Raw genomic sequence first — 24,996 nt, 5'->3', positions numbered from 1 at the left:
TTCCTGGGAACCATCATCTCCAAGGACCTTAAGTGGGGGGCTACCATCGACTCCACAATCAAAAAGGCCCAACAGAGGATGTACTTCCTACAGCAGCTGAGAAAGCACAATCTGCCACAGGCAATGATGGTCCAATTCTACACGGCCATCGTAGAGTCTATTCTCACCTTCTCCATCATGGTCTGGTTTGGCTCAGCCACCAAGCACGATACCTGGAGGCTGCAGCGAATCGTCCAATCAGCAGAGAAGGTTATTGGCTGCAACCTTCCCTCCATTGATGAACTGTACACTGCAAGGGCCAGGAAGCGAGCGGGCAAGATCATCTCTGACCCCTCTTACCCTGGCCACAAACTATTTGAATCACTTCCCTCTGGATGGCGACTCTGGACTGTGAAAGCTGCCACAGCCAGACATAAAAACAGTTTTTATCCACGAGTAGTTGCCATACTCAACAGCCAAAAATCTGTAGCCTCCCTTTGATCTGGTATTTTGTTGGTTCACATGCTTCACCAATGGTGTTTTATCATTAATGTTTTATTATTAATGTTTAGTGTTTACTGAGTCATTCATAACTGTCACTGTATGTCATGTTGTTACTTGTGGGCGGAGCACCAAGGCAAATTCCTTGTATGTGAATACTCAGCCAATAAACTTGCTTAAATGTACCGAGATACAATGAAAACATTGTTTTGCGTGCTATCCAGGCAAATCATACCATACATGTAAACATCAGATGGTGCAAAACAGAAAATAAACACAGAATATAGTGTTACAGGAACAGAGACATGCAACTTTTAAAAAGTGCAAGGGCTGTAACGAGGTAGATTGGAAGATGGGGAAATTCATCCCCTGCATACGAGAGGTCTGTTCAAGAGTCTGATAACAGCAGAGAAGAAGCTGTGATTGAATCTGATGGAATGTATTTTCATGTTCTTGTATCTTTTGCCTGTCTGGAGAAGGGTAAAGAGAGAATGACCAGGGCGTGAGTAGTCCATGATTATGATGGCTGTTTTCCTGAGGCAGCACGAAGTAAAGATGGAATTGATGGGGAGGAGGCTGGATTGTGCAATTGACTGAGCTGCATTCCCAACTCTGAATTTTTTGGGGCAGTGCAGTTGCTACTGCATGTTATGATTCATCCAGATAGAATGCTTTCAATGGTGCATCTGTAGAACTTAGCAAGTTCTGGAGTATTGTGTGCAGTTTTGGTCCCCTAATTTGAGGAAGGACATTCTTGCTATTGAGGGAGTACACGGTAGGTTTACAAGGTTAATTCCTGGGATGGCGGGACTGTCATATGCAGAGAGAATGGAACGGCTGGGCTTGTATACTCTGGAATTTAGAAGGATTATTGAAATATATAAGATTATTAAGGGTTTTGACATGCTAGAGGCAGGAAACATGTTACCGATGTTGGGGGAGTCCAGAACCTGGGGCCAAAGTTTGAGGAAAAAGGGGTGAGCCATTTAGAACGGAGATGAGGAAACACTTTTTCACACAGAGAGTTGTGAGTCTGTGGAATTCTCTGCCTCAGAGGACGGTGGAGGCCGGTTCTCTGGATACTTTCAAGAGAGAGCTAGATAGGGCTCTTAAAGATAGCAGAGTCAGGGGATATGGGGAGAAGGCAGGAACGGGGTACTGATTGGGGATGATCAGCCATGATCACGTTGAATGTATTTTCATGTTCTTGTATCTTTTGCCTGTCTGGAGAAGGGTAAAGAGAGAATGACCAGGGCATGAGTAGTCCATGATTATGATGGCTGGCTCGAAGGGCCGAATGGCCTACTCCTGCACCTATTGCCTATAAGAGTCATTGCAAACATTATAAATAGCCTTCTTATGAACTGGAGACATTGGAGTGCTTTCTTGGACTTCGAGCCAATGTAGTTGGACCAGAACAGATTGTGATATTACATCTAGAAACCTGAAGTTCTCAGCTAACTCCATTTCAGCATCATTGATACAGACTGAGACGTGTACTCCACCATGCTTCCTGAAGACAATTAGCCCTTCTTTCATTTGCACTTTTGACACCATGCAACTAGGCTCGTTATCTCCTCCAAGAACTTTGGCTCCCTGTTTTTCAAGATTTTTAATTGAACGTTTAAAGCAAATTGGGAGTTTGGATGATCAGATGTTTCTTTACAAAATAATCAACAACGCTTCACAAAATCTCCAAGATGTTCTAAAACTCTATCAATGCAATTTGAAGTGCAGTCACTTTTATAAACTAGGAAACACAGCAGCCAATTTGTGTACAGCAACAACCCTCAAAAACGGCACCATGGTAGTGATGAGCTAATCTGCTTTAATAATGTGGATGGCTATATATTGGCTCAGATGCCAAGGATGCCCCTACCCTGCCTCCCTCCTGCATAGTCCTGAAAGATCATTCACATACTACTGAGTTGGCAGCCAACATCACAGTGTATCATCTCATCTAAAAGACAGCATCTTTGTCAGTGCTTAAGAAGGAACTGCAGATGCTGGAAAATCGAAGGTAGACAAACATGCTGGAGAAACTCAGCGGGCGAGGCAGCATCTATGGAGCGAAGGAAATGGGCAATGTTTTGGGTCGAGACCCTTCTTCAGTCATTGCAGTGCTTTAAAGTCCAGTAACTTTAACCCACATCCTTCTGACACAAAAACCTGATCCTCACCCACTGGGTATATGGCAACCAAAAAATGTGATAGAAATAGGGGGAGGAAATATGCTTTGATGATTGGAGCTCACTTGCTTTAAAATATCATCTAACATTTAAACTGTTTTGTCAATTACTGACGACGGTGAAATTCCCCCAAAACTAGAGCACTTTGTAGTTTCTCCCTTCTAAGTAATAAACCCTGTGCCATTTTTACTTTATTTTCATCTTCTGGAACATTTGCAAAAATGCATTTGGGTCCTTGTATAATGTGGTTTACAGTTGGGGTCAAAGTTTGATATTCAGCCATAGAATCTTAAATGCCGGGTAAGATGCAGTAATTGGGGTCTAGAAAAACTTTTGGTGGGAGATCAGAATAAAATTTGTAAAACTTTTATGACCACTCTCTGAACCCTCCCATATCCATAAGTTCATAAGTTATAGGAGCATTTGGTCCATCAAGTCTATTCAATCATGGCTGATCAATATTTCACTCTCAACCCCATTCTCCTGCCTTCTCCCAATAATCACTACCATCCATACTATTCAGGAATCTGTCAATCTCTGCCTTAAAAATATCCATTGACTTGGCCTTCACAGCTGTCTGTGTCAATGAATTCCATAGATTCACCACCGTCTGACGAAAGAAATTCCTCCATATCTCTTTTCTAAAGGTACGTCCTTTTATTCTTAGACTATTCACTTTTATAAACTAGTAAACACAGCAAATTTGCTGACAATAGACAATAGACAATTGTATATTGTCTATTGTCAGCCTATTTGTGTACAACAACAGCCCTCAAAAACTACAGTCAAAGACTATTCCACTAGTGGAACCATACTCCCCACATCCACTCTATCCAGGCTTTGCAAGATTTGCAACAGGCTAGGATCCCAGTGTTAGTAATTTATTTAATTTTCCAAATATTGGTAGTTATAGTTGCAAGAAACTGGTAGCTTCTTCTTCTTCTGTCGTATGTCTTTTGGACCTGCCGCTCCGTTGAGGCGAGCCAGGCCAACGTGTCATCGTCCAACTGGTAGCTCATGGCTCTAGACAGGGATATATTCCTACATATTTCTATTAACTCGGCTAAAATTCCTTTTAAGCTGACTTTACCATAGGATGTGTGTCGAGGAACATAACACAGGGTCGGGGGTGAAGGCCAAAAATTAACAGAGTGAAGAGCAGGCAAGTTGAAGGTAGAGATGGTAGGATGTAGAACTAAGGGCACTAAGGATGACATTAACATGTTACAAGAAATATAGACAATGAATAGTGTATTATAAGGTTTCAATAAATAACTGGTTGCGTTCCTATAAAATGTATATGATCTGGTAAATTGGGGAGTGCACTCCTTCTTCCATCATACTTGCTCTGAACACATTTTTCTTTGTCCATCCTGCTTTTTGTTTCTTATTAACTTATCTCTTTTATGTATTATTTAATTCTGTCTTTTTCGTTTGATGGGTGGTATGTTGTGAATGGAAGTCCCATATATGTACAGGTGTCTTTTACAGGTAAAGAATGTTAGGGAAAGAGAAATGCATCGCATCATGGCTCCCTCCCTTCCATCCCCACTTGCATGCTTCATTTTTCTCTCTTCTGCATTAGTTTTGCTTTCATCTGTCAATAATGCCCTTTACTCTCTTTCTCCTTTCACTGCACCTCTTCCTACGTTTGAAATAGCTCAGTCAACTCATGGAAATCCTTAAGATGCTTGGAGCTTCCTGAGTGGGTGCTATCAGATTATTTACCTTGATGAGATATTTTGATCAGGGAACATGATCTCAAGTTAACAAGTCATATATCATACTGATGGGGAATTGACTCCTCTGAGAGTTGTCTCTGAAAGCTACAGATGCTGAGTACAAATTTGGGGTATGTTTTTGAACTGCAGGGAAATTGTGAATTCTGAGAGTGGAGAGTGTTGAGACCTACAGATCAGATCTTACTGAAAGACAGAGCATGTTCCACTCTTCCTATTCCTTAGTATCTCTGTGTCCTACACGAGCCACTGCTCTACCTTCGCTTTATTTAGTGTCTAACTCTCACAGTGAACCGTTGACACAACCATTTTCCAAATGTTTGCAACACTAATTCCAAATCTAACAGCTCACAAAACGCAAGATTTTGTTTTGATATTCAATTTCACCTCATTTAAATTAGAATCTCCAGGATTAATGTGCCTGACAATGAGCAAAAATATGAAACTCCAGGAACAGCAAAATGGAAGAATCTCTGTAATATAAAAATCATTTTGTGTAAAGCAGGCTTCCTGCATGCTTATGATGTAATTCGTGTAAAACTATCATTCTTTATTGGTTAAACACCTAGCAATATAGAACAACGCAGAGTCTGTTTGATGAACAATAGAGATTGAACAAAAAGCCCACACTTGCTTGGTTTTCGCACTTAATTTTATGATGCCATTTCATTGCAATTAAAATTCTGCCAATTCAAATCACAACTCTTGACTACATTTATTGACAACATGAAAAATACTTTATATACTCTATTAAACTCCACACAATATAATTCTACAAACAAAGACAAATAGACAAGAATAAGTAGACAATTCCAGGCAACCAACCATAGTCTATGAAAATAACCAAAGAAGGTTTTTTTTCATGTAAAGAATTGAAAAGGCTAGATTAATATGGATGGAGGTATTAATAAAAAAAAAGTGTAAAAGATAAATTGGGGAAAATCCATTTGAGCTTGAATTTTTAAGACCGCATAGTTCTGTAATTTGAGACTCCCCAAGCAATTTATACTGTTCTCTTAATGCTTATCTAAAAAGCAACACATGAAGTCTGATTTCTAATCAATAATTTGAATGAAATAATAGGTTTTAGAATGATAGCTTAACTTAACTAAAGATAAACCTGAGAGAGCAACTATATCTTAGTGATTTTATCAGTGAATACATTGTTGCTAAATAGAGTATAAAAACTGGACGTTTGATCCATTTTTCAGGCTAATACCGCGGCTTTATCTATGACTTTGACCTCTTCTGACAAATGCATAATTGCAGAATTACCCCTGCTGTGAGGGGTAATTGAGGGGGGAATGCGAATCAAAACCTGCAGATGCCGGAGAGCTGATACAAATAGACGTGGGATAGGGACCCCCTAGCTCCCAGATCTGAAACATTAGCCGTTTCTTCTTCCACAGATGCTGCCTGACCTGCTGTGTGTTTCCAGCATTTTCTGTTTTTGTTTTTGAGGGAGAAATGTGTCTGTTTCAGATGAGACTAATTTTAGACCAAGACAAAATAGGCCTTTACACACCAATCCTATATTTTGGATTTAGTTGCTGAATCTCATGTTAATGTTTGTTTGCTATTTTCATTATTGTCTTGCAATATACCTGAAACACAATAACTGGCAGGGAACATTTGGAAACCATGATAATTACCTCATATGTAACATATTTGTATTGGCATGTTTGCATAAAGAAGGGAAACCTTGAGATCAAGGATTTATTGGAGAGTAGTTGATCTTTGTGTATAATTAAAAAATTGAGATATGTGCAAAGACTGCGGGGAGAAGAAAACTCAGGTGTTTTGGTCTGAAATTGAGGATTGACCTTGTAGCACTATATCTGATGCTGGTAATAAGCACAATTTCAAGATGGCTGAGTTAAGCTGGAATGCATACACTCCCTGATCTGTCTATGGAACACTTTTTTTTCGCCTGTTTATGAGAGTGGTATCGCAATATATGAAACTTGTCTTGTTCTCTCTAAGTCTCTTTTATAGTGAATAGATATTATACCAGCATACAAAAAGTACTGGTATCATGGAACTCACTGCAGGTACACATCTCTAATCACCAGTGGCACGACTGAAACGCTGCTCCCGCACTCTTGCAAAGCTGCTTTTAAGTCATATTTGCATTTTTGTCACTTCAAGAATAAAATACATCGTCTAAGCAAAAGCACAAACACTTGTTCTTTCAGTATATGGTTAGGATTTGCAATGGTACTGCAGAAAGGAAACCATTCTAAGAATTCAGCAGGTATAAAATGTACAGGAAGATATTGCCCAGCACACTGTGGATTGTTCCTACAGAAGGGCAGAGAGAGAATGGCAGCCCAGGCATTCACACCTCTCGGTGCAGAAGGGACTACGTTTTCATATGATGGGGAATTGATAGTGATAAGCACTAGAACCCCCATTAGTCGGGTCTGCCTACAGGTACAGGTCTAACAGAAATGCAGCACCAAATGGATGCACAGACCTTTGCACTGTATATACCAAATTAAGCCAGAAGGAGGCATGTCTGCTGCACTGTAAGAAATCCCGTATTAGTATTCTTTGAGATATAACCCCCTCACCACTCCACCCCCCATCCCCACAACTTATCCCCCCAGGTCTCTGTGACTCCACGGGGTGCCCCACCAAGCAGCCAAGCTGAGAGCTGATAAAATTGATCATCTGTTTCCCTGGTGAATTCAATTATCAGACAAGCCCCTCAGGCACCAACCTACAATAATGTGAAATGAGCATCTTAACTGCTGCACCATCAGATTAAAAAAAAACACTCGCATTTTCCTTCCTAAATTTTGCCACACCTGTAAACCATGCGGGTACATCGTCGGTTTCCTGTGACTATCACGTTGAGAATTTCGGCATGTTAACATTGGTGCCACGATTCGACCAATTACCACAATGACATGACTGTATCTTCTCAATTTTGCTATACATTATAGCACTGGGATTTCATTTTATTTTCAACAACGGTGAAGGTTTGCATTATCTGTTGTTATTTCAGAGAGATATTTTGTGCTTTGATTTTTTTTTTTTTTTAAAAGGCATCTGCATCTTTAGATGTGTAATCAGGTCTGATCTTGTAAGCCTATCCTATAAAATTTCATCAGGCACACACTTCAATATGGTGGAGCAATAGGGGTCCTTCCCTGCAGGGTGGAATGTTCTAAAATATGCCGTATTAAGAAAAGAACAGTAAAAAAAAAAAAATGGCTCGTATTCCACATCTATATCGAAATGTTCGAACGCCTACGCTGAAAATGGTGGCTGATAACATTTGCTGGTGAAATGCTGTTTTTTTCATAGCACAATGTGAATACCATAGTAAAGAAGCATATCGTAAAACCGTATGGAACAATTCCCATAAATATCCATGTTGTGCAAGAACAACACTGTTACTGCAGACTGCCTTGAACCAGTAAGAAGGTCTGATTGCACAAGAGATGCTTGCAAGGTAACCTTTTAGAACCTGGCCAGACAGTATTTTCACCCTTTGGTTTATGTCAACTCTGTATGCCAGTTCCATTGAAGGGTCATGCCCAAAGATGACCATTTATTTTTCCTTTTTCATATGATAGCATATTTCTGCATGTTGTCACGTTTAATGCATGTATTTACAATAAGTGTAGCTCTTCACAATGTAGTAATTGTTGCATCTCCTTACTGTAACTTCCTCATGGTAATTATATCGGCATGTGTTTATAATGCATCTTATTAGTTAGATCTGGAATCACGCTGCTTCCTCTGGTGTACGGCCTCTCTGAACACTTGGCCAGCTGTGATCCCAGAAAGGCTTCAACAGCTGGCAAGGCCCCACCCTTGTCAAAATCACATAAGAAGTTTTTTTTTAAAATGTATATATTTAAAAATAATCAAACACATGCAAAAAAACAATTACATATATTTAATTTGACTTAACTTTAGTTAGTTTAAAAGATCTGCATACCATTCTCCTTGGACGAGTTCCTTATCATTCACTGTAATCCACTGAGTTCTTTGCTGCAATGGTTAAGAAAAATAAACAGATGGAAAATGTATCCCTCGGCTGTTCCGAGGCATTTCCTATCAACTGCTAAAGTATCGGTGCAAAAGCCTCTGTTCTGGTCACTCGATAGCTGTTTTGATTGAAATTGGTGTGCATGTTAGGGAGAATAAAATTAATAGTCCAGCTTGTTGGGGGAAAAAGATTTGTGGTGTATTTCTTGTTTATACATAGTTTGAGAATTCACCTTTATTTTCCTGTCACAGTTATCATGCAGCCTTCTGTAACAATAATTTTCATCTGGCTATTCTTTGTAATATGAGACAAATTTCACTGCTTTCTGTGATGCAAAGAACTGCGTAGCACAAAATAATTCTTCATCTCATCGACCATTAGCTGAAGCTCTGGAAATTTAGTATAACTTTCCCTCTGCCCTTTCCTTTCCATGTAATGCAGTAACAAAACAAAACATCTGCCTTGGCGAATTACTTTATAAACCAGCTCTTTTATGTATTGCTGTCCTTGTGCAATTTTTGCCTATATGCAATTCTGAATATACCAGAACCAAAAAGCATTGGTCTATTTTTCAGCAGTTAAATTTGAAACTTGTAGGACTATTTAGTTAAACTTCAGGATGTAATTGTCACATTTGTAAGGACCGCTCGAACTCTTAATTTATTCTCAAGGTATTTCAAATCAATTGGGAAGATCTGAACAGTGGCTAAAATGAAGACAATGGGAAAAACCAAATACATTGTTGGCTAGGTACACTTGGAAGTTAATGCTCTGATAGCAAGTAAAATAAGTTTGCAGGAACATCTTGAAGTGTTAAAGTTGCAGCAATATAATGTAACTTGCAGCCTCTCAGTATGGGAACAAAACATTGTAGATCAAGAAAGATGGGCTGGGGAAAATCTTTATTCAGTCTTAAGCTGGTAGAAGTTTACAGTACAAACTAATTGGAATATGTGACCAGAAAACGAAATCAGTTGTTTCGTAACGTACGCTCGAAAATGAAGTGACATGATTTTTTTATTTAATTTTGTCTTGTATCACAATGACAGCTTTATTAGAGTGCTATGTACGAAATATTCAAGATTTTTGACTATGATAATGCCTAATTAATTGCACCTCGTAAACCTGTTAATATGGCAAATTTAGATGACATTCTGTGCTGTTTGAAATGCGCTTGGGTTTTATATACAAAAAAAAACTCCTTGATAATGACTAAAGCATTCATGCCAGGAAGTCTCGGATATGATTACTAGTCTGCACTGAGTTAGGTGAGTTTGGCCACGATGACAATTGTATTAAGCACCTTTGGGTGAGAAAGGGAGAAAATGTGGTCAATGTACGCCACTCGGCACTAACCTCTGCTGACAAGTTTAGATGCGCGGATGTTAGTTGAAGAAAAGAATCCAGCCCAATTGTGACGCCCTTCATGGTCAGCTGCCGACTGACATTCACCAACATCAGCCATGGAGAACGGCCACGGGACATATTCAAGAGGGCAGCGAGTGACCATGGAACCTTGCCTCGCAGAACATGGGGGGGGGGGGGGGGGAAAGGGTCACAGAAATAATTTTAAAATAATGTTGTCATGTGCTTTTTTTGGTTACCCTCTTGCAAAACTACATGTGTATAGTTTAATTATTGGGAGTAATTGGTCTCAGCTTGAAGGGTAATTAATCCCAAAGAAAAGAAGAAAGTGGACCCCATGTGGTATTTAAGAAAAAGAAAATGTAGCTGAACAGAAGAGTGGAAGAAGAGCTTCTGAGTCCTGTGCCAGGCATTTAAAGCAGCTAGTTTCTGCTTATTTGTTCCAGCATAACATATGTGTCCCTATTATGTTATAAAAGAAAAAGGCTCTTCAGTTTTAAACAGGCCTAAGCCTTTCTGTGGAACTGAGTTGAAGTCTGGATAATGAGCGATGCAGCCTCTCAAGGAAGAGTGAGCAGATAATACCATGTGGACACAGAGTCTGTATGCTGCTCTCAATTCCACTTAATGCATGCTGAAGCCACATCGAATTGCATTTCACATAAGCGTGATGGGTCATTAGATATAAGAGGAAATTGTCTCAGATGGGTTCAATAGACGCAACAAATATTTTACAAAACATTTTCCATTAACAGTGGAAGACAAAAAATGAGGCATTTGTATAGTAATATGCTAACATAGTGATTCCTTTTACAAGGAGATTGTGCCATATGTACTTCTGTTCTGTGAGATCAAACAGTGATAATTGAACTTTTCTCAATTTTTAAAATATACAATTTATATTTTGGATGCTGAATCTCATTTTCATAGAACCCGAATAATAGGCAACAGATGAATTGGGGAGATGAGAGAACAGAGTAATATATTTAATCACAGAACCAATGCTTCCATCAGATTAATTCTAAATTCATTGCACTTTTTCATCAAGAAGATTAAACAATGAATTGTGAAGAAATATGGCATATTATCCAGCCACAAAACTCTCAGCATGGGCTGCATAGCCATGTGGCCTTGATCCTGGGTTCTAACATCAGGAAAGTCCCTGCTTTTGAGCTAGCGGGATCTCAAACACCAACATGGGGAAAGGGATCCCTGAGTGTTTGCAATGGAATTTAATTTTGCTTTAAATGAACGTGATCCACACCGTGAGCAAGGTTTAACATTATTTAGAACATTAAAACTGTAATATGTATTAGCCTCTCAACAGTGGAGAACAGAGTAATACAACTGTTTGCCAACTGTAACCATTTAAGATCAACATCTGGAGATGGATAAAATTGAGGATGAGTTTCACAGACGAGGCTTCCATTCCCTTGAGTACAGATGACCAATGAGTAGAAGACACCCAGTGCTGGAGTAGCTCAGCGGGCCAACATGGATAGGTGACGTTTCTGGTCAGAACCCTTCTTCTGACAAATGAGTAATTTTATTGAGGTGCTTACGTTGGTAGGAATTAACTATTGTTCATTAACCTTGGCACGGCCAACATTTCTTGCCTGTCCCTAACTATCTTTGAGGAGGTGATGAAGAAACACCACCTGGAACTGTTGCAGTTCTTAGGTTTGGTAATTTGTCAATGCTGTTCCTTAGAGAATACCAGGATTTAGACCTGATGAGTATGAAGGACTAAGATGAATTTCCTGATTAGGATTTTAGGTGATTTAGAAGGAAAGCTGGAGTTGGTGACAATCTCCTGCTTGGTGATGGAAATTCTAGATGTGGAAGGGTAACTGCAATGCATCTCTAGTGAAGTGAGTGGATGTTTAAGATGGTGAATGGGATGTTAATCCAACAAGCTGTTTTGTCCCGGATGGTGTTGAGCTTCATGAGTGATGTTGACCCTGCATTCGTTCGGGCAAGAAGAGGATATTTCATCATATACCTGACATGTCTTACCAATGGTGAAAAGCAGTGAACAATAGGTTATAACATTGCAGGATTTATTCTGCGACCTGCTTTTGTAGCCCTAGTAATTATGTGGCTGATCCAGTTAATTTTCTGTAGGATAATCGATAAATGAAGTATTTCCTGTGATAGGGCATTTCTGAACCTGGCAATATAACATTATATTTTCAGCTTGGCTGGTTATGCAGATGACGGGAAGTACATCTTCAATTATAGAATGATAGATATTCGAAACATGCTCCTTGTGCCTGAGAGTCAACTTGAAATTTCAAAACTGAGATTGATAGCTTTTTGATAGAAAAGGTATTAAGGGTTAGATAACCATGATAGATAGATGATGTTAAGGTACAGATCAATCGTGTTTGAATTAAATGGTGGAACAGGTTGAAAGGGCTGAATGGCCCACTTCTATACCAAGACAGATGATAGCTGATTTTATGCAGAAGGCATTATGGTGTTGTGATTACACCACTTGCAAATAATCTGGGGTCCTGTTCTAACAGACCAGATAATGTGAATTCACTCCGACCAGCACACTTCTGTCAGTTGGCGCTGTAGAACATAAAAGACAGTCAGCACTTCAGGAAATTAGAGAATAAAACGGAGAGTAAAGGATTTCAGTCTGGGCAGAGATCCAAATAGGTAAATGTATGTCATTTATGCAGTGTGCTGCTTTTTTAATTCAGAGAATTTAAAAGAAATAAAGCATTAAAGATCTCATTTAAATTGTATTAAACCCAAGCAATATTGGTGCAGCATGCTATAATTCCAGTTGCTGGTAACTTAAAATGGTAATTTAAAACTACAGGGTAGAAATTTATGATCACCACTGTTCTCGCACAAATGCTTAAAATGTGCATACTAAATTACTTCAACTTCCAACATAAACAATTGGGTGACAAGATTGTGCAAGAGGGAAACAAAACTCTACAATTGTTGCGGCATCTTCTACACCATTATTAAGCAGATGGACAACTGCAGCTTGGACCTTCCTGTCCAGTTACAAGTGTGGTCTTTATACTAGTCTGTATTTTGGGGGAACAATAAGGACTCAGCCTAAAGATCAAACTGAAGGTGTATTGTGCTATTGTCATACCCACGTCACTCTTTGCTAACGAGATAGGGCAGTGTACAGCAGACATGCCAAAAACCTTAACCGTTTCCACATGACCGTTTTGTTTAATTTAGTTTATTATTGTCACGTGTACCGAGGTACAGTGAAAAGCTTTTTGTTGCCTGCTAGCCAGCCAGTGAAAAGACTATACATGATTACTATCAAGCTGTCCAGAGTGTACAGTTACTTTTATTGCAAGGTAAAGTCCGATTAAAGATAGTCCGATGGTCTCCAATGAAGTAGATGGCAGTTCAGTACCGCTCTCCAGTTAGTGATAGGATGGTTCAGTCGCCTGATAACAGCTGGGAAGAAACTGTCCGTGAATCTGGAGGTTTGCGTATTCACATTTCTGTACCTTTTGCCTGATGGGAATGGGGCGATGAGTGAGTGGCTGGGATGCGACTCGTCCTTGATTATGCTGGTGGCCTTGCCGAAGCAGTATGAAGTGTAGTTGGAGCCAATGGAAGAGAGGTTGGTTTATGTGATCCGGGCTACGTCCACAATTTCTTGCATTCTTGGATGGAACTGTTCCCAATCCATGCTGTGATCAAGTGGCAAGACAAGATTTCAGATAGGTGATTCTGTATCAGACAAACCTCAACATCTACACATTACAGGAAGAATCACAGATCAGGTGGGCGAGACATATCAGAAGAATATCTTATGACAGGTCACCAAAGCAGCTACTTAATGGTGAGCTGACTGAGGACAATTGGTCATGTGTTGGACAGAAAAAGAGATTCAAAGACTCTCTAAGAACCTCCCTTCTTCTCCTTGCAAATGGCATGCACAGTTGTAGGACAACTTGTTCTATTTGATCTTATTTCATTGTGCACACCAGATTGATTGCATTCGTCGAAACAGGGCAGACCACGTGAAGATTGCAATCTCCCACCCCAAGAACCTCCCTGAAGAGCTTCAATAGTGACACACACTACTTGGAATAATAAGCATTGTATCAAACTATTTGGCAGACCAAAAGGTGGTGCTTGCTCACATGAGGAAGCTTGAATGGAGGAATCTTAACAGGAAAAGAGAAATTCAGAAATGCAGAACCATTGAATGCTACAGCTTCCTGACACACCTATGGAAGGAACTTTCAAGCCCCTCAGTCTAAGTCGTGGTCCTACTTGAGAATGAACAATTTGGTTCAATGGGAGTCCAGGTGGCTTCATGGCTGAGCTACAAAAAGCCTGAAGATAAGTCTGCAGAGTCCTCGGGTTTGCTGCCTAACTATTCCAGAATAACCTTAAAATATAATAAGACAATTAATAATCTTTAAAGTGCCTTGGATTATTTGCATCTGTATTAATTTCCAAAGAAAGAATGAGCTTGAAAAAAATGGTGGCGAGCTCTTGAACCGTTTGTGGTGAAGGTGCTCTTTCAGTGCGGCTGCATAGAGAGCGAGAGATTTTAGGCTCGGTGGTAATACATGTTTAAGATGGTAGATGGGGTGGCAATCAAATCATCTGCTGGGTCCTGGATGGCATGAGCTTCTTGAGTGTTGTTGGAACAGTCCTCATGTGGAGAGTCCTCATGCTCTTGACTTGTATCTTGTAGTTTGTGGAAAGGAGTTCAGAAGTGAGTTAGTCACCAGAGTATAACCAGCCTCAGAAACACTCTCATTAACCTGATATTTACATAGCTAATCCAGTTAAGTTTTTGGTCAATGGTGATACCCAGAATATTGAGGTGGGGTGTTTCTCAGAAATGGTAATGCCATTGAATATCAAGGGCAGGTGGTTCAATTTTCTCTTGTTGCCGATATCTATTGTCATATCTTGTTGTTACTCAAGTCCTACCAACCTTTGTTGTCCAGGTCTTTCTGCATTCAGGTATGGTTGTTCTATTTGGTGAGGAATTATGAATGGAATTGAACTTTGTAACTATCAACAGACATTATCATTTCTGACCTTATGATAGAAAGACAATGATTAATGAAGCAGCTGGGTTTAATCCTGAGTATGGGTGCTGTCAGTATGGAGTTGGTATGTTCTCCCTGTGATCACGTGGGTTTGCTCCGGTTTCCTCCACATTCCAAAGACGTGCAGGTTTGTACATTAATTGGCTTCTCTCAGTTGTCACTAGTGTGTAGGATAGAACTAGTGTATAGGTGATTGTTGGTCAGTGCAGACTCAGTGGGCTGAAGGGCCTGTTTCAGTGCCATATCTCTAAACTGACCTAAACCATCTTTCTTTGTATGATTACAACCACTGGAGTGTTTTTACCTTGTAGCCTGTTAACTTCAGTTTTACCAGACCTTAATGCCACACTTGGTCAATACTAAATATTCAGGGCAATCACTCTCATCTCCGTCTTGAATTCAGTTCATGTTTGGTCCGAGGCTGTGGTGAGGTCTGGTCCAAACAGCGGTAGAGTGGCTGCCTTAACTCCAGAGACCCGGGTTTGATGCTGACCACTGGAGCTGTCTGTATGGAATTTGTACGTTCTCCCTGTGACCACGTGGGTTTCCCCCGGGTATTCCGGTTTTCTCCCACACTCTGAAGACTCCAGGTTTGTAGGTTAATTTGGTTTATGCAAATTGTAATTTGTCCCTAAGTCTGTAGAATACAGGGATCGCTGGTCAGTGCAGACTGTGGCCGAAGGGCATATTTCCACTCTGTATCTCTGAATTTAAACTAAACTGAAACTGGGCATTAATGGTAGATTTTGAGGTCTTATTTCAATACCCACCTTTGCCCATCGAGTTATGACAGCATTGCAGTATTAATTTGAACTGATATATTACTTGATCAGCACTGCTGTGCAGAAGAATAACCAGTATTTATTTATAATATTGAATGCAGGCACACTAACAATTTAAGTTTATTTAATACCTTTGATGCAGAAAAGGTAACGTGGCCTTTATGACTCCAGAGGCAATGGACCAGAAAGGGGTAAATGGGATCAGTCTAAATAAGTGCAATGGCCATCATGGACATGCTAGTCTGAATGGCCTGTTTCGGTCCTATGTGATTCTATGCCTGTATGGACATTCATAAAGAAATAGTACAATGTTGTACAAAACATAGTAAAAAGGTGACCAGACCAACAAAGATGTAATTCCACTGAAGAGGATGGAGTTGAGCTTTATGAAGGTATTGTTTGGACATGAAAATTGTAGCCATGACCAAAGATTGGATAAGTTTGGGTTGTTTTCTTTGGAGTGGAGGCGGCTGAGGGGAGATTTAATTGTGATATATAATGTTAGGCAGGGCCTAGATAGTGTATATAGGTAGGACCTCTTAGGAGAGGGATCATAAAGGTAGTCCCTCTTTCCTCGCTCACCTTATGCCTATGCCCATTAGTTCTTACATCTACCCCGGGGAATAAAGATTCTGTGCATTCATCCTTTGTATTCCCCTCATGATTTTATACACCACTATAAGATCACCCCTCAGCTCTGGTGCTCCAAGGCACATGGTCCTAGCCTGATCAACTGCTCAGGCCCTCCAGTCCAGGCACCATTCTCGTAGATCTTCTCTGCAGTCTTTCCAGCTTCCTCGAGCAGGGTAACGAAAATAGAACCCAATACTCCAAATGCGACCTCGCCAACATCCTGTGCAACTGTAAAATAACATCCCAACCTCTAAACATAGAACTGCCGAAGGCCAGTGTGTCAAAAAAAAATCTGTACCATCCTATCTACGTTTTGATGCAATTTTCAGGGAACTATGTCCTTGGACTCTTAGGTCCCTCTGCTCGACAATACTTCTTCCAAGGGCTGTAAAAGGCAGATAGGGGAGCATATTTCAATCAGTGAATTGCAGTGGTCTGGCTCTTAGTGCTTGAAAGGGTGGCAGAGGAAAAACTCTCATATTTTCTAAGGAGTTCTGTCAGGATTAAAGGTGATTACCACTCTTGTTTTGAGATATCTCATGAGGCCATTGTGGAAACTGCAAACTCTTCCCATAGATGTAGTATTTTATTGTAATATCTGTAGTATTGTTATATTCATAGTGGGCCAGATCATGAATAATGATGAGATGGAGTGTAGGAAGGAGATAGAGGGTGATGTACATGCCCCAATCGACATCAATGGTGCCAAAGTGAGATTGGTCAAGAGCTTCATGTTCCTCAGCATAAAAATTATTAACAATTTGTCTCCTTTGCATGACTTGATGTACTCGTGTATGGCACTCCCACTCACACTCCCATTCACACTCCCATTCACACTCCCACTCACTCCCACTCCCACTCCCACTCCCACTCTCACTCTCACTCTCACTCTCACTCCCACTCCCTCACTCCCTCACTCCCTCACTCACACACTCTCTCACTCCCACTCCCTCACCCCCACTCCCTCACTCACACACTCTCTCACTCCCACTCCCTCACTCACACACTCTCTCACTCCCACTCCCTCACTCACACACTCTCTCACTCACACACTCCCTCACCCCCACTCCCCCACTCCCTCACTCACACACTCTCTCACTCACACACTCTCTCACTCCCTCACCCCCACTCCCTCACTCACACACTCCCTCACCCCCACTCCCTCACTCACCCCCACTCCCTCACTCACCCCCACTCCCTCACTCACCCCCACTCCCTCACTCACCCCCACTCCCTCACTCACCCCCACTCCCTCACTCACACTCCCTCACTCACACTCCCTCACTCACACTCCCTCACTCACACGGCCTCACTCACACTCCCTCACCCCCACTCCCTCACTCACACTCCCTCACTCACACACTCTCTCACTCACACTCTCTCACACTCTCTCATGATGAAGGATAAGGGGAGCATCTTCGCCAAGTTCCTGGGATAAACCCATTCTTCAGATTGTTCTAGAGTGTCAGATGATTTAATATCAACTCCAAATGGTGTCATATTCAACAGTCCATGAACTGTCACCACTGAAATGGAGCATCAGCTACATGATGAACTTAAACTCTTTGTATGAATGAATGTTAAATGACTTCCTTTGCTGTCATCACACACTCAGCAGGTGCAATCAATAGAAAACAGCATGCCATGACTGTAATAATAAATGAGAAAAAAACTTGAAACCACAAGACACAATTAAAAGCCAGCAGTAATTTTCCTGAGGACTCGGTGGCTAAATCTACCACGCGGTGTGGAACTGACCAGATCTGTACTTTAGTTAACGACTAGACAGGATTAGATATGGCTGTGCAACCTTTGGCTCCAGCTGGAACATTGACTATGACTCCTGTCCCAACAATGTCCAGCATTTCTGCTTGAGGCACAGACAGGGAATCATTATATATGGTCAATAACAGCTTGGCTCTCATGCCTTTTTGGTTAACTAGCACACCTATGAAGGTTGACCACTTGAGATCACATAGCTCTTGAGAGCTAAAGATATTGGTGCAGGGGATAGGGACAGCTCCATTGATTGAATAAGATCTAGATCCGAAGAAGGGTCCTGACCTGAGACATCGCCGAACCCTGTCCGTCAGAAAAGCTGCCTGACCTGCTGAGTCACTCCAGCATTTTGTGTTTTTTTCAAATATAAACCAACATCTGCAGTTCCTTTTGTTTTTTAGAAACACAAGTTATATTAGCACGGGTAAACAAACAGCTGCCATCTTTACTTGTGTGACCCATGTGACTGTTGATTTTCCAGTTTCCATTTTAAAACAGAATGTAATCTCTGCTAATGTTTATGTTTGATTTGTTATGCAGGAACCTGCTGAGATAAAGATGGCCAAGGAATTGCCTGGAGTTTTGGCAGAGCATGCACAACCAGTTAATCAGGAAATATTCCCGACGTGGGAAAAGTTCTTAAAAATGTTCCTCTGTCAAGGTATATTTTCTTATTTCGACGATGCACTATTATAACATTGGAAATCCTGTTTTTTATTTTTCAATCAATTTGATTCCAAGATTGGTTGCAGCGGTAACACAAATAGGTCAGCGAGTTCGCACACAGCGAGCTGCACAAATTAAAGTGAACCCAGCTAATCAGTTTTGGTGCTGCAGGTTAGGCAATTGTTCATTTATGCCCTGCGATATCCTACCTGAATAGGCAGAGTCTAGTTTAATGTCTCATCCAAAAGGCATTATCTCTAATTTTATAGCACCCCATCAATGTTGCTTTGATGTTGCACTGACGACGGGATTTTGAAGCCGTAATTCCTGCCACCAAGAAGGAATAAGGACTTCAAGTACATGCAAACGCCACCCTCTACAAATATATTATCCTTCTTACAATTGTAACCGGGTCTAAATCCCCACAACATTTGTGGGAGTATGGTTACCAGAAGGATTGAAGCATTTCAAGAACATGTCTGATCAATGTTATGATTAGGAACTTTAGAAATCAGAAACACAGATTTCTACAAGTACCTGATATTACTGGTCGGCTGTTAGCATTAATTTGATCATACAGTATTCAACAAAAGTAGAATCGTTTTCTTTCCCCAATCCTTCTCTACCTTCCCTCTTCAGAATACATAAACACTGCTGAAGACTGGTTCCTGTGGATCAGGTTAATTCGAGTTGAGTTTAATTTAGTTTGTTTAGTTTTGTTTATTGTCATGTGTACAGTGAAAAAGCTTTTTGTTGCGTGCTATCCAGTCAGTGGAAAGAGTATACATGATTACAATTGAGCCATGTACAGATACAGGATAAAGTGCAAGAAAAAGTCCAGTAAAGCCCGATTAGTGGTAGTCTGAGGATCTTCAATGCATGCGTTATGCACAAGTATGGTGAGGTACAGGCACAATGAAAAATCACTGATGTGTCCACAGAATAATTGTTAACCGCTTCCCATGCATAGTAGTTTCACAACTGAATCCTTGGGCAGATACTGTACATCAATAAGAACGCGTGTAGGGGATATGGTCAATGAGGGCAAGTGGAGCTAGCATAGATTGGCATCTTGGTTGGCATGGACGAATTGTGCCGAAGGGCCTGTGCCCATACTCGCTGGTTCTAATCCAATTCTGTCTTGACATTAGACCCAAGCACCTGTTTCTCCTGGAAAGATTCCTGGCAGTAGGGGGAAGCCAAACTGATTTCTATATCTGGCCACATTATCCCACCACTGGCCACATCTTCCCATCTCCTCCCCTTTCGGCTTTCTGCAGAGACCGCTCCCTCTGTAACTCCCTGGTCAATTCGTCCCTTCCCACCCAAACCACCCCCTCCCCTGGTACTTTCCCCTGCAACCGCAGTAAATGCTACACTTGTCGCTTAACCTCCCCCCTTGACTCCATCCAAGGACCCAAGCAGTCTTTCCAGGTGAGGCAGTGGTTCACCTGCACCTCCTCCAACCTCATCTATTGCATCCACTGCTCTAGGTGTCAGCTGTTCTACATCGGTGAGACCAAGCGTAGGCTTGGCGATCGCTTTGCCCAACACCTCCACTCGGTTCGCAACTAACCAACCTGTTCTCCCGGTGGCTCAGTACTTCAACTCCTCTCCCATTCCGAATCCGACCTTTCTGTCCTGGGCCTCCTCCATGGGCAGAGTGAGGCCCAGCGTAAATTGGAGGAGCAGCACCTCATATTTCGCTTGGGCAGTTTACACCCCAGCGGTATGAACATTGACTTCTCCAACTTCAGGTAGTCCTTGCTTTCTCCCTCCTTCCCCTCCCCTTCCCAGCTCTCCCACAGCCTACTGTCTCCACCTCTTCCTTTCCTCCTCCCGCCCCACCTCCACATCCACATCAGTCTGAAGAAGGGTCTCGACCCGAAAAGCCACCTATTCCTTCACTCCACAGATGCTACCTCAACCGCTGAGTTTCTCCAACATTTTTGTCTACCTTCGATTTTTTATCCCAGCATCTGCAGTTCTTTCTTAAACTTTCTACATCTGTCTAGTCTGAGAGCAAGCTTGGAACAGGCTGTGGACCAAACCTTTTGTTGTCTGGTCTGCTAGGTTCAGCTATAAGCAGGATAATTCTGTTAAATCATAAGGAGCTGTTGCATTTCAACTTGATTTGTCTCTCTTGCAGCATTTGTAAGATATAGGAAGGAAAGGTCACTGTATTTATTTTTCCTAATATTTTTAGAAGATTGATTTATCGAGCAATCAAATCCTTGAATTAAACTCACTACAGAGTTATAAAACATAGTAAAGCATATAAAAAGAAAAATTGCATTTTGTCCACAGTTAATATTGACTGACTACAATCTTCTTTACTTGTACATTCTAGTTATTGCATTAAAGTCTAGAAATTATTACCTATCATTATAACATATGAACACAATGTTTGAATTGCAGCTAATACTAACCTTTAACCTCCTGGGGAAAAGTATTGTGAAAAATCCTGAAGAAGGGTTTCGGCCCGAATCGTTACCTATTTCCTTCGCTCCATAGATGCTGCTGCACCCGCTGAGTTTCTCCAGCATTTTTGTGTACCTTTGTAAAAATACTGCTTGATCCCTAAAAATAATCAAATCATCCAGCATCTTTATGTCTACAATGTTCATTGCTCAGATGGCTGTACTCCCTACTCTACATCCTTGCTGCCCAAGTAGAGAATGGGTCATGTCCCATGTATATTCCATCTGGAATGAAAATGGAAAATGCTGGAAATCAGGCAGCATCTAATCAGAAAGAAACAATGAAAGTTCCATTTTGTATTTGGATGATTTGATCAGCTCAGATTGCACTTGAAATCATTTGTGTCGAATCAGTTCCTGGTGTAAAGAATAAAAGCAAAAAGTGCTGCAAACACTGTGTGTTGGGGTGAAATTGCTGGAAAGAGAAAGAGTTAATGTTTTGGGTCAAGGAACAGTTTGAATGAAATGTTACCCTTGTTTCTCTTTCCACAATATTGCCTGACCTGCTGAGTGTTTCCAGCATTTTCTGATGTTGTTTCAGATTTGCAGCAGCTGCAATTTTTTTTTTTTGATTTACTTCTCCTTTTGAAAGGAAACAAGGAGTCAGATGTTTTTACTGACACAGCCCTTCAAGCCCAACAACAAAGGCCTAAAAGGAATGGCCAAAATATTCATGAAATCTAAAATGTTCAGGCAAGCTGTAAACGTCTGCATGAACAGATATAACAATCTGGAAACACTGCTTTGTTCTTAAATGTGCTGCTCGTTTAAAAGATTAAGATGCTGTAAAGACGAACTATCTCGTAAACGTTTGGGCCAAAAGCACCTGAGCAACAGGATTTGTGCTGCTTGCACTACAGAGTAACATTAGTGGCAGGAGTAGCACACAGGTGCTTCTGATGGAACACCGCCAAGGAAAAGGCCACATAAATAAACCATTTGAACCCCTCAATTACATTACAACCTCGTAATCGCTCCCAGGTATCCACTATTCCATACGTGGACCATCTGGAGTCCCTTAATTCGATTACAGCCTTTATCTCATTGCCAGGTATCCATTATTCTCTGTTTAAATGATGGAAAGTAACTTGACAACTCCATTTTAGCATAAAACGGCTCCTTGTCCAATTTTGAAAAATTGGAGGAAGAGATCTGAAGAGAGACCATAAAAATTCAAATCTAAAGTGTTTGCTCATCATTATTAGAAATGTTTTCTGTCTGTTGCGTTGTGTTCTCGCTGCTGCAATATTTTTCATGTTTAGAAACTCTTTAATTCAGCTTGGAGCAAGTATACCGGAACGTGAATTGTGGGTGTGTTTGCTTGGCTGCTTTTCATTTTATTTGTAAATGATAACACGCAGAGATGAAAACCACATTAAAAACTGGTAATCTATTCTCCAGTGCAGATTTGTTGCATCTTTTCTATGATGGATATTGAATTTCATCAGAATTTGATCTCGGTTAGCAACTCAATTCTAATGTCATGCAATTTCTATTCGGAATAATGCTCCTGAGAGCCTGTTAATAATTATTAAAATGGCAATATTGCAGCTTAAAATTTAAGAAAATACGTTGTATTAATAACAGCAATATTTAAATGTTTTCTCCAGTGTTATATAAAGTTAAGTACACAATATCATTCAGATTCTCTTAGTAATCAAGCAAAATTCTGCTCTTGTGATTTGAGTAAAATGAGTTCTATCACTTGGATAAGGAATAGCATTCAGCATAGATAGGGATGAGCTTTGTGTGCTTGCTCTGGTATGAAGCCTTTCTGGAGGTTGTAGGTTTGTTCGGTCTACCCTGCGACACCTCATACTAGCAGGGGTGTCCATTAAAATCGGTGCCAAAGCAAAGTGAAAGAAATTCACCCCGAAATGCCAACCCTGATCACAATCATGTAACCGGTGCTAGAAAATGTGCACATAATGCCTGGTAACTGGGTGAGACATGGCTATGGAAATGTTTGCATTCTAGGAATGGTCTGGTAACTGGGTGCCTGGTAACTGGGTGATCCATTAATGCCCACACCAACAAGAATTTGTGCTTGCAGTAGAAAAGAAGCTACAAGTTGGATTAGTAAACTAAAATAGGAAAATCTCTCATAATTATTAGTTTTGATAATGATAATTACCTGTTTTTTTAAATTCTTGGTTGATAGGTAGTTGACAGGGCATTGGATTAAATAGCAGCCGTTCAGCTAAATGTTAGAGTAGTATTCTGAAATCATTGGATCTGATGTGCTTCATTTGAAGAAATCTATTAACAGTTACAGTTACCTGATCTATATTACATTTCTGGTAGACGAAAATGCTGGAGCAACTCAACGGGTGAGGCAGCATCTCTGGAGCAAAGGAATAGGCGACGTTTCGGGTCGAGACCGTTCTTCAGACTGAAGTGGGAGGGGGAGCGGGAAAAAGAAAGGAAGAGGCGGGGACAGTAGGCTGTGGGAGAGCTGGGAAGGAGAGGGGAAGGAAGGAGAAAGCAAGGACCACTTGAAATTGGAGAAGTCAATGTTCATAACACTGGGGTGTAAACTACCCAAGCTTAAATATGAAGTGCTGCTCCTCCAATTTGTGGTGAGACTCACTCTGGCCATGTGGGAGGCCCAGGACAGAAAGGTCGGATTTGGAATGGGAGGGGGAGTTGAAGTGCTGAGCCACCAGGAGATCAGGTTGGCCATTGTGAACTGAGCGGAGGGGTTGGGCGAAGCAATCGCCAAGCCTGCGCTTGGTCTCACCGATGTCGAACAGTTGACACCTGGAACAGCGGATGCAAAAGATGAGGTTGGAGGAGGTGCAGGTGAACCTCTGCCTCGCCTGGAAAGACTGCTTGGGTCCTTGGATGGAGTCGAGGAGGGAGGTAAAGCGACAAGTGTAGCATTTCCTGCGGTTGCAAGGGAAAGTACCAGGGGAGGGGGTGGTTTGGGTGGGAATGGACGAATTGACCAGGGAAAAGTTTCTGGTCTCTTTTAATTGATTAAGCAGAATGGTAATATTATACGACCAAACAATTTCAAAGTGGATGATTAACATACTGTACACTAATATTTGTAGTAGTTGGCTTTATAAAAGAGAAATGTCTTAAATAATTTCTGATTACAAACTGGGATGTTTTGTAGGATCTAGTGTATATTTGTAAAATCATATATATCTTAATTAATGCATTAGTAACCTTGCATATTTCATTCGTTTGTAACTTTGAGTTGACAATTAGAAACAGTATAGACCATAGAAGTAGTTTGAACAATTATTGTTCTATCCTTTTTCTAAGGTGGCGTGGTGGAGGCATATCCACCGTCAGACAGTGTTACTAACCTCACCGTGGACATGCTGATAGAGCCAACAGGGGAAATATCAATGGTATCTTGCGGGGACCAGATCCATTCCACGAGTCCCTTGGAATGCTGGGGCACCACCGTACCACAGTGCTCTGTGGATCCGAGCAACCTGCACTCGATGTGTGTAAAGATCGCTGAGGCCTGCAAATGCCGAGGAATGATAGGTTTCTTCTCGATTGACCTGGTGACCTTCATACATCCACACACAATGGAGCAGCAGGTGAGGTGGACACAAATTGAGGTTCATATATCAGACTGACTAATAAAGATCTGGTTCCCTAGGTGACAATTTAAAAAAAATTACAAAAAAAAATAACATGAAGCTTTGCGAGCATATCAGCTATAAAATTCGCTAAATGAGCTAATCCATCTTCTCAGGTCAGTGGACTAATTACAAACTGAAAAGGTTAGCTTTTGCCATGTGGGGATGCACACTCATATCATGTCCTAAGTATTATTTTAATTAATTAAATTGTA

General features: G+C 41.0%; 1 protein-coding gene across 3 annotated transcripts in view; it reads left to right on the top strand.

Annotated features, from left to right (window-relative positions):
• iqch (IQ motif containing H) overlaps positions 1–24,996 on the top strand; it is a 115,217-nt gene that overhangs the window by 53,843 nt on the left and 36,378 nt on the right. For all 3 annotated transcript variants that reach the window (XM_033050028.1, XM_033050029.1, XM_033050030.1), the window contains 2 exons: positions 18,574–18,694; positions 24,453–24,739. In XM_033050028.1, coding sequence (XP_032905919.1) covers positions 18,574–18,694; positions 24,453–24,739 — 408 coding nt within the window. The remainder of the gene's footprint in view (positions 1–18,573; positions 18,695–24,452; positions 24,740–24,996) is intronic.

Source organism: Amblyraja radiata, chromosome 34 (genome assembly GCF_010909765.2).
Source record: "Amblyraja radiata isolate CabotCenter1 chromosome 34, sAmbRad1.1.pri, whole genome shotgun sequence".
Classification (NCBI taxonomy): domain Eukaryota; kingdom Metazoa; phylum Chordata; class Chondrichthyes; order Rajiformes; family Rajidae; genus Amblyraja; species Amblyraja radiata.
The sequence above is the reverse complement of the archived record's forward strand: the minus strand, read 5'-3'. Positions and strand labels throughout refer to the sequence as shown.